The sequence below is a fragment of the Gadus chalcogrammus genome, chromosome 22 (genome assembly GCF_026213295.1).
Source record: "Gadus chalcogrammus isolate NIFS_2021 chromosome 22, NIFS_Gcha_1.0, whole genome shotgun sequence".
In the NCBI taxonomy this organism is placed as follows: Eukaryota; Metazoa; Chordata; class Actinopteri; order Gadiformes; family Gadidae; genus Gadus; species Gadus chalcogrammus.
The window spans coordinates 3,450,038-3,464,725 of NC_079433.1; the positions used below are offsets into that span (position 1 = coordinate 3,450,038).

General features: G+C 47.3%; 1 protein-coding gene across 1 annotated transcript in view; it reads left to right on the plus strand.

The window, feature by feature from the left end:
- The window catches only part of angpt1 (angiopoietin 1), a 41,460-nt gene extending 27,031 nt beyond the window's left edge, over positions 1-14,429 (plus strand). Inside the window, exons 8-9 of the mRNA XM_056583399.1 lie at positions 7,805-7,935; positions 11,924-14,429. Of these exons, the coding sequence (XP_056439374.1) occupies positions 7,805-7,935; positions 11,924-12,087 (295 nt within the window). The 3' untranslated portion in view covers positions 12,088-14,429. The remainder of the gene's footprint in view (positions 1-7,804; positions 7,936-11,923) is intronic.
- The last annotated feature ends 259 nt before the right edge of the window (positions 14,430-14,688 follow it).

The window sequence follows — 14,688 nt, forward strand, 5'->3', positions numbered from 1 at the left end:
CCGCCCTAAACCCGGGATATTAAAGGTTTGCGTGCGGTTACGGGCTGATCTCCAAGGGGATTGTTCCAGATCCTCCTAACATGGACGCTCATGTCGGGCGCTCAGGAGGGGTTCGGAGCAGAGATGGAAGGGATAGATTAACTCGTAGGAATGTTATGATGTAGCTCCCCTAATATAGTGATACTAATAACTAGAATACATCATATGTAATGTCTATGTTGTAATGTAGTGTGTCTGATGGTATTTTTTTTATTAGCCTTTTGAGTAATAAATTGTGTCGAAATAATGATGATACATAAAAGGAAAAACATAGAAATGTATTAAAATAATACATTTCTAAGATAAACTTTCCAGACAGTATGCCCTGATGTAGAGGTTGGTCTGTTGCAAAGGAAAAGGAGTTAAGTTCTAAATGTTTAACATGATTCTTGGTTTGTATACATTAGACTTCCGTCTTTAGCTGTAAAGTTCTCTAAGGGGCTCGTTCCAAATCGTAGTTTTGAATATCACTTAATGTGGGACATCATCCGCTACTAAGTTTGAGCTGATAAGACACAAGCACTTTTTTAGTTGATCCTTTATGCCAAAAAACTATACATTTAAGTTACAGCGGTGTAACTTAGTACCTCTTGAGTTGTAAAGTTCTCTATGGAGTTATAGCCAATCAAACACCTCACACACCTGCCTTCAAACCACCTCCCCCCTCCCCCCAGCTTCAGGAAGCGCCCCATTGGGTTCGGTGATCAACCTCTGTGATTGGCCAGTCAGACCATAGAGCTTTAATGGCTTCCAGGTGTCCCAAATGCTTGTCGGAGCCCACCCTTCTGCTTTTCCGGTTCTGACCGGTAGTGGACAGTTCTGGAAGGCTCAGGACGGTTCTGAGCAGTTCTGATAGTGTCTGACTAGTTCTGGGTGGTTTCGGACCAGTACTGGATGGACCCAACTGGTTCCGACCGGTTCTGGATGGTTCCGGACAGTTCTGGACAGTTCTGGTAGATGAAAGCAAAAATAATGAAGGCTTAGAAAAATCGTGCGAGACGGGAAAATAATATTAAAGATTTCAACAGCTTCTCAGAATTCAATAGCCTTTGCTGCCTAGATTCTAAACCCCCCAGCACACAACAAAACCAGCTCTAATCAGATACACCTGTAGGGCTTTGGGGTTTGTTGCTGGAAAATGAAAAGTATATCCATTATCTGTGTCATATTAGTGTGATGTTCGATTCTTTAAAGACCTCTCATATCTCATGGGTCGACCTGGAGCTCAGACTGATCACAGATGTCGGTTGCTTCAGGACTGTGGTCGGACAAATGTAGGAATTTGTTCCTATGGTGCCTGTACGAAATAGATAACGCACTCAAATCGCACACTGAAAGGACACACATAGTGGACACAAGAACAAACATACCACTGAGATATTAACACAGACACATCAGTGCAGAGAGTGCATGAGCCGATATAAGCTTGGTACAAAAACACACAGAAAATTTGCAGCCAAAATCCACTTGAATAAACGGTTATGTGAGACTTCTTTGGAATAAACGTTTGGAATGCTATTTTAATGTTGGACATCTTATACTACTTAGTGTGATGTGATAAGACACAAGCCCCTTTTTTACTTGGTCGTTTTATACGACTCAAAAACTGTACATTTGAGTCGTATAAAAACGTTAAACTCCACATTTGCGTCCAAGATTTGGAAAGTGGGTTGCGTGACTGAGCCCGTTCCAGCGTCCAGCCGTGAAGCGGTCCGCTAATCAGCGGCTGAGGTCAGGGGAGGCTTGACATAACGCAAACTAATAGAGCAGGATAAACACATTTTGAAAGATGTAAGCCCACCGAATCCCAGCGGTTATGAGTCGTTTGAAACGAAAACACAATATAACACCCCGCAAAAACCGGCCTGCCTCACCTGACCCCTTCGGAGGCGGGGGGCGGGGAAGGTTTTGGGCTCCATCCCATAATATAAGCATGGCGTAATGTCCCGAGGGCTGGCGTTCATTAGACCCAGAAACACTATCCCTTGCGTTGCCGCGGCTACGGTGGCTGAAACCGCCGCCGTGCCGAGGCGTGTGCGCGCGCTTTGCGCTGGTTGGCGTGGAAACGGAACACCAACGACAATCACCGTCCCCCAGTAGAGTTGTCGGTTTGTCAATGAACCCTCCCTCCCCCTTTTGACCAATCAATGGTTGGTTATTAATGAGGTCTGGGTAATCTCTCGGCCGCTGTTGTTTCGGTTGGAGACCAGTTGGCCTGAGCTGTGGATTCCTGTAAGCTTTCAGAGGCAGGCCCTGTCCGCTATGAAGGGAGACGCTTCTCTTATCCACCTTTCTGTTTTCTAGCAAGCAGAGCTCTTTTGAGGCCTTGTTTTGTGTGAGAGGCCTTCATGTTCACGGTTCACCGCGCGTTAGAGAGGTCCGAAGCCTTTCACTGAGCTCCAGAGATGTCACGCTTAGAAGGCTTTGAAACCCGACGTGCTTTGGCAGCCGGTTCTCTCTCATTTTGTTCCGCAATCTGTCCCTCTCCTTTCCTCACTAGGAGTGCATCTGGCACATCTTATTTTTCTGTCTTTTATTAGATCCTTCTTTACATCTTTGCAAATCCTTTACCATGATATATGTGTCAACATGCACACCTTTGTAACTGTGCACCTTTGTACCTGTGTAGCTGTCTACCTGTACACCTGTCTATCTGTTCTCCTGTCTACCTGTTTACTTATGTACCGCCACACCTGTGTACCTCCAAACCAGTCGACCTGCATACCTGTGTTTCTCCACATCTGTCTACCTGCACTCCCGGGTACCTGTGTGCCTGCACACTTGTGTATCCGTTTACCTGTACACCTTTGTACCTCCACACCTGTGAACCGGTCTACCTCTGCAGCTGTGTACCTGTCCACCTGCACACCTGTGTACCTGTGCACCTATGTACCTGTTTACCTGTGTACATGCACAGCTTAGTACTGCTCCTAGGAAGAGTTTCACGCTTGTTGAAGTTATTCCTAAGCCCTAGCATTAATCACAGTAAGCAGTAACTTACCGGACATGCTTATATTATTCTGGCATATTATTACGGAAACGGCTGCTTTTAATGTTCCTGTGTTGATCCTCTTGGTTGGCTTGGACAGCGAATGACTCAAAGTACACAGAGCGAGATGATGAGAGTGTCTGGGTTTACTTTCCCAGGTTTCCCAGATGGACTCATTCCTGCGTACTATCTGCTTGGCTGAAACCATGACAACCCGCACACCTCCTCCTTGATCTCAGAGAGCCGGACTCTGGACCGTTACACGGATCAGATAATCTGATCCTGGATCTGATTATTATCATGTCCACCGCACCTTCCAAACACATATCAATTAAAAAGCAATCACTTAAAGACAATCTTTAAACGAGAAAGAGGCTCTTGGCTAATCCTAAAATAAGTATCTCATCCTTCTTTTTCTACTGTTTTTGTGCTTTGGCAAAAACGTGAATCTGCATTCCCCCACATCGATGAAATCCCTCAGACTCGAGAGGGGGAATTACGACGGTTATTATCTGAGGTTAAATCCTGTTGGTACGATAACACACGGTGCAGCTGATGATGCAGCCACAGATAATCGGAATGGTTCCTGTAAATCCCCCCCCCCCCCCCCCCCACACGTTGGAGGTCGGACCCTCATCGCTGGGAAACGACGTCGAAAATAGAGTTTCACAACCCGGGAACCACAACATGTAGAAACACCCCGTCTGTTTTTTATCAGGCTGGCTGCAGGCCATTTCCTGCCTGCGCGGTGCGTGGTTTGAATCCCAGTGGCTTGATGTATGGCGTGCCGTGGTGCCGGTTAGCAGGGTGTGGGTGCGGGGCTGGCAGGGCGGGTTTGAGACGATGCCGAGTGTAGGGCTGGTCAGTGTAGTATCGGGGCCAGACGTCTGCGGTCTGACACGCCGTAAGACCCAGCATCCATCACGGGGTTAAGTGTTATGGGGATCGACAGAGACGCATGGGCTGTATGGTATACACACACACACACAAAGACACCCACGTATATATGTACACACATATATTCACCCACACACAAACACGCACACGCAAATTCACACATGCACACACACACACAGACAAACACACCTCACATGTGCACACGCAGTACATACACATATGTCCAAAAATTCAGATACACACACACAGATACGCACATACATACACATACTCACATTGACAGACGCATACACGGACACACATACACCCACACATACTCAAAGGAACACACACAGACACAAACACACACACATATACATGCACTGCGTGTGCAGGCATTAACACACGCGCCCAGGCACATCCACAAACACACGCATAAATACTTGCACACACAAACTCTCAGATGCACCTAAGCACACACACGCACAGGCCTACTTTCACGCCCTCTCTCAGTAATGCACACTTTCACACACTTTGTGTTTCTAAGGCCTCTGATTGGCTGCATGAGTCATCGGTGCGCCTCAGCAGCCCTCCTATTGGTTTAGTGCCTCAACTGTATTCCCAACTGTGACTCCGTGGTTCCATTCCTTCAGGCCGTCCACATCTGTCACTGACACAGCTGTCCAAACAGCACAGAGTTCAACAGAAATCGCTTTCCCCTTTCTTCCGAGGAATCCAGCCGGGGCTTTGTCATCGGAGAGGGCGAATCCATCGTCGTACAAAAAGTCGGACATAAATGTCGTACGACGCGCACACTGGTGCTTTTCGATTAAATTCACACACTGACGTGATCGATGGTCTGGACCTTTAGACACTCTATCTTCCTCTCTTTAATCGTTCTCCGAAGGGGAATCCGCCCCTCGGTTTGAGGATGGAGTTTCCGCCGCGTCGGAATCAATCGTACGAAAGCGACGTTGTACAAAACGTCGGACACACAGACACACAAACGCACACAGCGTTTTACGATTAAGTTCGTACACTGACGTGATCGACGGTCCGTACGTTTACACACTCTATCTTTCTCTCTTCACTATTCCCCAAAGCCTTCTGCACGACGTCGCTTTGTACGATGATAGAGTTACCGATGTGGAACAACGGTCTCCGTTGTTCCACATCGGTAACTCTATCATCGTACAAGGCGACGTCGTACAGAACGCGGGGCAATAACGCTGACATCACCGACCGCCGTTAAGCTGACTCGACTTCCCTCTCGTCGAAAGATTGGAGATAAATCGGTTTGATCGGTACCTCCGCCTCCTCCAACCCTGGGGGTCCGCTGAGCCTCCCCCGCCGAGGGCTCCCGGGGCCAGGGGGAGAGGGGGATCGGGGGAAGTGAGGGAAGGGGTTCTGCTGGAGGAATCCCTGTTCTGGTGTAAGGAGGGGGGGGGAGCTCAGCAGTAAGACAGCAAGGTCGGACACACCGGTCTTTGTTCTGTCGGGCGTGCGAGCTCCTCATCCGTGGGGACAACGAGAGCATGAGTGAGCGTGGGAGGGAGAGAGAGGGAGAGAGAGGGAGAGGGGATATGGAGAGGGAGAGGGACAGAGGGGAGAGGGAGAGAGAGAGAGAGACAGACAGAGGGGAGAGGGAGAGGGAGAGAGAGTGAGAGAGACCGAGAGAGGCAGAGACAGACAGAGGGGAGAGGGAGAGAGACAGAGGGGAGAGGGAGAGAGACAGAGGGGAGAAGGAGAGAGAGACAGAGGGGAGAGAGAGATATAGTGAAAGAGAGGGAGAGAGAGTCAGAGGAAAGCGAGAGAGAGAAAGAGGGAGATGGAGAGAGAGACATAGCGTGAAGGCCTACTACCAGCTGCACTCTCCTGCCCAGTTTCCGTTGGATAAAAGACTAAAACAACTCAACTGCGTACCTGTCGAGCTACCGCTACCGTATTCATTGACTCACACTCTCAGCGCTAGCACAGACACACATCATCTCTCCCCGGGGCCAACCAGCAACACACACACACACACACACACACACACACACACACACACACACACATACACATACACATACACACACACACACACACAGTCTGCCCAGTAGCCCCCCAGGGCTGGCCTAGTACCCCCCCTCCCAGTCAGTCTCAGTCTGGGCTGGTGATTTAGACCTTCCACATGTGCAGGCCGGCATGGAGGCGCCTGGTTGGTGTTGGTCCAGGTCCTGCGTGGTGTATGGTTAGTGTGTCCACGGCCATAGACACGCTCATAAATTAACAGCAGAGAGGCTCAAAGCCCAGACATCATGGGAACAAGGACTCCATTTCCCAGGATTCTCTAGGTGCCTTTAAATGAGATGGGAGTTTGATAAACTCAAGAGGACAGTTTAGGTGTGCAATACTGGGATAGAAATCGTTTTGATTCTGTTTTGTTTTTCTTCATTGTCATCTTTCCGATACATTTTGGCAGTATTTCATTTTTTTTGGTTTTACTACTTTTCACTTGAGCAGCCAAAAGTGAAATGAGTGAGTGTCTGCTGGATTCCACCCAGATAACAAACGCAGACACAGACCTATAGAAACAGCCTGAGAGAGAAGAGGACGCCATATTCCGAAAAGTACTGTAAAAAAAAAACGGGAAAAAACTGGAAAGGTACAACTGTGTCTGGAAGAGGAGACGGAAGCACGGACACACAGAGCATAAATAACTCGGACCTTCAGTGTGTAGCTTTAGACCCACGGGAAGAACACGCACGCACACACATGCACACACTAACACACACACGCATGCAAACACACACAGATACACACACAGACAAATACCGCACAAAAACACACACACTAACAAAGACAGATAGACGGACTAACACGCACACACGCATAGATTCGCACAAAGACACATACACACTAACACACATACGCACACACACACGCATACATTAACACACACACGCACTTACAGAAAGAGACGCACACGCACGGAGCGGTGGAAGGACATAAACCTGTCCTGGTCGTAGAGGACAGGTAGCTTAATACTCCGCAGCTGTCATCTCCGTCCCACTGAATCCCACCACTGGGCGATGGGTTCTACCTCCAACTCCCACTGCTTCCTCTAGCTGTGTGTGTGTGTGTGTGTGTGTGTGTGTGTGTGTGTGTGTGTGTGTGTGTGTGTGCGTGTGCGTGTGCGTGTGCGTGTGCGTGCGCGCTCGCGCGTGTGCGTGCATCCAGCAAGCAGGTGGATCCCCTTCGCACACACATGCACACACAGCCACACGTACATACGCACGTGCAATCACTTGTGCAAATATTATCTATTTGCTCGCTATCTATCTCTCTATCTTTTGTTTGCCTTCCGTTCTCGCTCGCTCTCCCTCTCTCTCACACACTTTTACAACCTCTGTTTTATGATTGTTGTTTCAGGTGTGGAGAGACTACTGTGTCTCTTCATTCACCTTTTCCCTCTCTCTCTTTCCTCCCATCTGCTCATTCTCCTTCAGGCTCTCCTCTTCTTCCCTCCTTGCTTTTCTTTCTTATCTCTCTCTCTGTTTCTCTCTGTTTCTCTCTAACTGGTTCTAGCTCTGGCTCTCTCTCCCGCAAAACACTTGCAGTCTCTCTCTCTCTCTCTCTCTCTCTCTCTCTCTCTCTCTCTCTCTCTCTCTCTCTCTCTCTCTCTCTCTCTCTCTCTCTCTCTCTCTCTCTCTCTGGAGATGCTCCTTCCAGAACATTATGTCTTCATTCTCTATCTTCAGACTGCTACTTACATTGCTCACATATGTTTCTCCTCTTCTCGTCCCACTCTCCCTCCTCTCCTCCCTCACCCTCCTCCTCCTCTTCCTCCTCATCCTCTCTCCCTCCACCTCTTACCCCCTCCACCTCCTCCTCCCCCTCCACCTCCCCCTCCTCCAGGTTGTCCCTGAAGAGTCACAGTGGGACGGCGGGTCGTCAGAGCAGCCTGGTCATCCACGGCGCCGACTTCAGCACCACCGACATGGACAACGACAGCTGCCTGTGCAAGTGCGCCCTCATGCTCACCGGAGGTAAGGGGGCTACCCCGGCGGCGGCCCTGATTGTCTTGAATAGCCCAAGCCTGACAGACCAGTATACGCTTCCTCTAACGGTCTTAGGTTCCTCTGACGTTCTTCAGTAGAGACCAGCGTGTAGTTCCTCTAGCAGCCTCTAGGGGGTTCAGTACCGATCAACGTGATTCTTTAGAAGAATAAATGTGATTTAATTCTAGAGATACAAAGCCATCATTAATTCGTTTTTTTGTTCAGGTAGGATCTCCCTTGCTTGTTCATCTCCATGTACGAGCATAAACAGAGTTTGGGCTCGGGAGCATTGGTTATTATGAATAGTTGTTGAATATTAGCATTGCGTCCACCAAATCAAGCCCCTGCAATGATTTCAGCCTTTCATTCCTTACTTTTCCCTCATGTAAAGTAAAATCAGCGATTGCATGATTGCAATATCCCTCTACCCCGATTGCTGTCGTTTGCGTTCAGGTGAATTGAGTTGACCTTACCAGGTGTGTGATAGCTCCAAGCTAACCGACTACTAACCAGCTAGTGCGGTTCATTATTTTGTGTTCCCATGTGCCACAAAGAATTCAGCAATGGCATGCCAAAAAATCAGAAAACATCCCAAAAATCACAAATTTAAGACATGTACCCATACTAATCATAACTCTTATAACTGTTGGCCGTACTTTGAATGTCAAAGACATCCAACCCTCTGTTTGTTTACACAACTCATAGCAAGAACGTCCTGTTCCTTATAAGGATGGCGAAGTCCTGATCCAAGATTCCAAACCAGATCTGCGTCTTACCGTTAGACTTCTGTTCTCCGTCATCCATTCCTCTTTTACTGTGAGAAGCAGGCCGACAAGCACGCTAAAGTAGCTCCCGGGACTAGCGACCAACTGTCACAGAGATTTAAGGCTAAACTAATCCCCCTGCTGTTGGGAGTTGGCGACCTCCGACCCCAACTCGTGTTGTAGGGCAGGGGTACGGCTGTGAGGAGGCAGTCGGGGGGTCTGAAGGATGAATTATGGTTCCTGGGTCGGGTGGGGGGTGTCGGTAGGGCGGTTGGTCGGTTCATTCATGGTTTCGGATTAGCGGATTCCCGCACGCCAACCGTCGATTTGATTTCCCGCAAAAAATGTCATGATGATCTCAAGCGATCATTATAAGGTAAAGATGATTTGTTGTACAAATGAACACATTTCTGAAGCTACTCAGCGAGACTATCTTTCATCTGTTCCATGTTGATCTCAATAATTTCTGGCTCCATTAAGCAGAAAATAACAGAATTGAACCATATAGTTACATTTTTGGAGATGTGAATGTAAGCTAGGTGTAATGCAGGTGACAGAGACCACATACCCTGGTTTCTATTTGATGCACAGGTATAATTCACCCATTAGGCTAGGGTTGTAGGGTTGTGAATATGAAATTAACTGTTTATTAAACTGTTTAGACTAGTCATTCAACAGAAACGTTACCCAAAGACACAAACATTGCCTACAGAGACAAGTCTTTAAACAGCTGCTAGGCGTGATGGTTCCTCTTGCCTACAAGTGAGGCTGTGGACGTTGGGGCATCAAACCCAGTACCTATTGGCAGGGAGGTGCACCTTCTCATCGCTGCACAATCTATGCACCCGTAAAGGCAGCAAAAAGCAGGCAGCTCTAAGAAGTCATGGTGCATGCCATTATTAAAGCTAGGTTTATAGAACAGCAAACGCAAAGAAGTATGACCAAACGGCCAAGCTAGCCAGGCTAAGTAGGGCCTACGATTCCAACTGTACTGCCTGCATCAGCTTAGATTTATTTCCTACGTTTACAAGCATAGCCTTGGCAATAAGGATGATGTCAGTGTCTGGAGTCGAACGTCAGTATTTCATATTTATGGGCTCGGCAGGATGTGTTCACATGCAGTGTTCTTAGGGTCGTGCTAGTATTCTAGTTATTTTAGTAACCATGGTAGCAGAGATGTGGACACACATAAAACACAGGGGGGGGGGGGGGGGGGGGGGGGGGCTGAGGAGGTAGAGTGGGGTTGACTGACAGCCGGAAGGTTAATGGTTCAATCCCCGAGGAGTGTTCCTGGGCAAGACATCTAACCCTCACTGTTCCCGACGAGCTGGCTGTCACCTTGCATGGCTGAGACCACCGTTGGTCCATGAATGGGTGAAAGTCGAGGTGCGAATGAGCGCTTTTAGGGGCCACTGGTTAGAAAAACTATAAAAAATGCAGTCTGTTCAGCATTTACGGTGAAACGCGTGTGTGTGTGGACAATGTAGCAGAGTGTAGCGTGCAGAAGGGGTTTGGTGAACCTGGTATAACCCCTCCAGCCCTACCCCCCTTGTAACCTCACCGTCCAGCCCAGGTAAAGTGCTTTCTGCTGGGTCAGCAGGGGTCCCAACAGGGGCAGCACCATGGAGGGACTCGGGTCTATAGGGGTGTAGGGTGGCAGCTGCTCTCCGCCCACTGAGAGGGAGAAAGACTGATGCATGACTGCCTTCGATGGCATCCCAGTGTGTGTGAGACAGAGGTAGACGGAGAAAGAGGGAGAGAGGAAACGAGAGGGAAGACTTTATTTTGATATTTAATATTATTTAATATTATTGAACGTAGATGTACTTTATTTTAACCTTCCCCTCGGGACCTCTTTGGCCCTTTTAATGATTCGGTCATGGAGGAGCATGTAGTGGAACATTAAAAAAACGGATACAGGCTGAGGGATTGAGCAAGATAGGCAGTAAAAGTTTACTTTATTGTTATTTATGTTCTTTTATTTTTTACATATTTTATTGAGACGTTTTTCACTTGAATTGGCTCCCTCGTCTACAAGTTTTTTTTTAATAAATAAAGTCTAGAAGGCAAATGGGAAGTGACCTACAACACGAAATGAACAGTCCTTTCCAGCAGCTCAGTTAAACCCGTCCTCGATTCGCTATTCAGGCGTTTCTTTAAATAGGGCTAGCTTTCCCAAGTGGTTAGCAACAGGTATTAGCAGCAGTTAGCCTTATCTGTGAACTTGATGACACACACACTCAGACACACACAGACACACACAGAAACACACAGACACACACAACACTTTAACAGGCCCTAGTGCCCTGGAGAGAGTTCATGGGAGACACTCAACCTTTACGCGACCAGGGCAGGTATTCCACATTCTGCTTCTCACGCCAAGACTAACTGCCAGCGTCGTTCCTGAGCCTGGACGGTGTGTTTCTGGACTCTAGGCTTGAATTTTGACCTTTACACATGGATTACGTTGTTGTTTTTTGTCCTTGTGTTTTTGTCGTATGTACGGAAGAGGATTAGGGCCACACGTAAGAAAAAAATATATAGTTCTGACTTTAGTCTCAGAATTCTGACTTTTCTGACATTTCGTTAATGGAAGACCAAAAAGGTGAGGGAAACTGGAACATGTGTTGTTTTGGTGCAAGTTTCACTCACCTTTAGGTCTTCCATTAACAAAATGGTTTCTTCTTCTTCCTCCTACTGCATAAAGCAAAGTGTCTCACCCACAGAGGTTGGTCCCTACAGGTACCCATAGTTCTGACTTTTTTCTCAGAATTCTGACTTTTTTCTCAGAATTCTGAGTTTAAAGTCAGAATTCTGAGTTAATAGTCAGAACTTAATTATTTTTTTATGTGTGGCCCTAATCCTCTTCCGTACGTTTGTGATATATTGATAGGTGTTCATTGTTAAAAAACAAAATTATGAAGCAAATTTGTTTTAGATAGTGGCCATGACAGTTCATACACCAGTGAAATGGAAAGATGTACAGACAAACGTCTGTCTCCTGTTCATCTTTCTTCAGACAGAAAGATAGATGGACAGACAGATAGACGGATCAACACACAGACAGACAGATCGGTGTCTTGCGATGGATGAATGGAGGATTTGTATTGGATTTCCTTCCAATATCATCGGAGAAGTGGAGCCTCATTTTGTGCTCTTGTATATAAAGGTCACCTTAATAGACTTTTTCTTTCTCCTCATCTGTCATTCAGGTTGGTGGTTTGACGCCTGCGGCCCGTCCAACCTGAACGGAATGTACTTCGCCGAGGGCCAACACATCGGCAAGCTCAACGGCATCAAGTGGCACTACTTCAAGGGCCCTAGCTACTCGCTACGTGCTACCACCATGATGATCCGACCTCTGGATTTCACCTAGGACCAGCATCTAGCTACTAGCTACTAGCTCCTGGCTACCTGCTACCACCATGATGATCCGCCCTCTGTACTTCACCTAGGACTAGCATATAGCTACTTGTTACGTGCTACGACTATGAAGATCCACCCTACAGACTTCACCTAAGAATAGCATCTAGCTTCGTTCTACGTGCGATAACCATGATGATACAACCACAACTTCTGCTAAGACTAGCTACTAGCTGCTTGCTACGTGCTACGACTATGACTATATACCCTCTAGACTTTTACTAAGACCTGCTGCAAGCAACACGCTACTACAAGAGTAAAAACCCACCTTGTAGACTTCTGCTTAGAATAGCAGCTAGCTACATGCTACAACGATGACAATCCGTCTTTTAAACATGTTCCAAAACATTTTACTTGCTGCTGGCTACGCACTACAACCACGAGAATCCAGCTCTGAGCCGTATCCTCAGACTAGCTACTTGCTATGTGATGCGTGCTGTTACCCATGACAATCCAGCTATTAGACCTCTCCTCAGACTAGCTACTTGCTACTTAATGCGTGCTATTACCATGACAATCCCGCTATTAGACTTGTCCCAAGACTATAACCTCTCTACGTGTCGCCATAATTAGCCCCTAGCCACTCTTTACTTGCTAGCATGGCTCACCCGTTGACCTTCTCTTGAGTAGCCCGCCGCTATGCGCTACAGCCGCGGTGATTCGCCCGCGACGCTTCGCCGGGGATCGGGTTTCAGACGTTTGTAAAAGGACACTTCCTGTTTGGCTCCGTGCGTGGGATGCAGCCTGGCTCATAACTGGGACGCTATCGTTGTCTCGTAACCTTTTACACAGATCTCAGTCCACAGGGAACACTGCCAAGTGGGACGGACTGGGACCTACTTCTGGGAAAGAGAAACGAAAGAATGGACCTTCTTTTGTCTGGAGGCCAAGCTGCCTAAACCGGACTTGATGTGATTGAGGATTCCTGGTTGGCATTAACTGATGGACTGATTAGCAGGCACATCTCTGTCTCCGCACCCTGGACCGGTGTGCCGAGGGAACTTTGGTTGTGGAGATCACCTCGATACTGTGTTGGATACTAAGGGCCGTGAGGTGACCCCCTTCGTCTGTATAATATGAATATATATATATATATATATATATATATATAAATATATATATATTGTGTGTTTTTCTACTATTGTCCTTTGTGTCACTTTGGTCCACTATATTACAGGTGGGTGGTGTTGGAGGTTTTATGTAAAGGCCTACTTTGTACGTTGTTGTGTTCCCATTATAAGGAACAACTGAGGTTATGTAAATCTGTCTGGCGATACCTTCTTGGTTATGTCGAGGCGCTTGGCTTGTCTGGTACGCATCCAGTGTTTGAAGAAGTGCTTCTGAATATCTCAGAGTTGTTAAGCGATTCCATCCACCAACTGTTGTTTGGACTAGGGCCTGAGACACAGTGTGTAACCCTCATTTGAATGTCGATTTACGAATTGGCGGGCAAACGATGCAGACTCGCCAAGCGAATTAAATCAAAATTCCGTCGGTCAAATTCTTCAAGCGTTGACGCAGGTGTGTGGATGTGTGTAATGGTTGGTAGTATATCTATTTTCTCACTCGTAGAACAATAAAAATGTGTTTAGCGCTCGTGTTTTCCATGCAAGGTGTAAATAATTGACCTGATCAAAAACAACAGTAGTAGAACTTCCATTGAGTGTGAGCAGAAGTGAACCCTTGACACGGTACGATGCGTGTTTTCCCATCTCGTTGGAGGGCCTTCTGGGGGCCGGAGCTCTGGTCCGGCCAGACTATATTTCCTTCCTAATAGGTGATAAAAGCGCCGTAAAACACAGAGAGTAAGACGGATACTTAGCCCCTGTCAGAGCTCTGCTGGTTTCCGTGTGGAGTTGAATCACGCAGTGGTTCCGCTAAACCAATCACGATTGCACGTCGTAGGACCTTCTCGATGCGAACAGCAGGAAGGAATATATAGGGGAACATCTGGACCCGGAGATAAGAACCAATCTCCCCCCGTGAAGGACGACAAGACGCCGTGTTATCAGCTGATGTGTTTGTGTGCAGAAATTGCTCTCCTGAGGGGACGAATTCATAGTTAGAGGTTCGGTATTTCCACCCATGGAGGTTCTGACATCGAGCGAGAAGAAGAAAAGCCCTCAAACCCTCCTTTCCTTTTACCTCATCGTGTTGTACATTTGCCGATTTATTTAACGTCTTTTTTTTTTTCTTTTTTGTCGTAACAAGTGGTACGTGTTGTGTTTTTAAGATTAAATAAAGAAGCATGTGATGCGCAAATGTTTCCAACGTGGCGACCCCGTCTCCGTTTATTTTTCCTTGCAATCGCCGTGACGACGGACATGATGGTGAAGACTAAAGATTTAAAAAAATAATAAAAAAAAACCAAACTAAAGGGAATCGTCTCGGCACGTCGGCTCGTCAAAGGCGACGTGCAGCCCCCAACCCCTTTCATAACTCTATCTGCCGAATCAGCTCAAACGGTGTGTGTCAGGGGGGGAGGGAACTCAAACATAAGGGGGGACACACTGGGACGTAAGAAAAATAAAGGTACGTATCCTTACACACACGT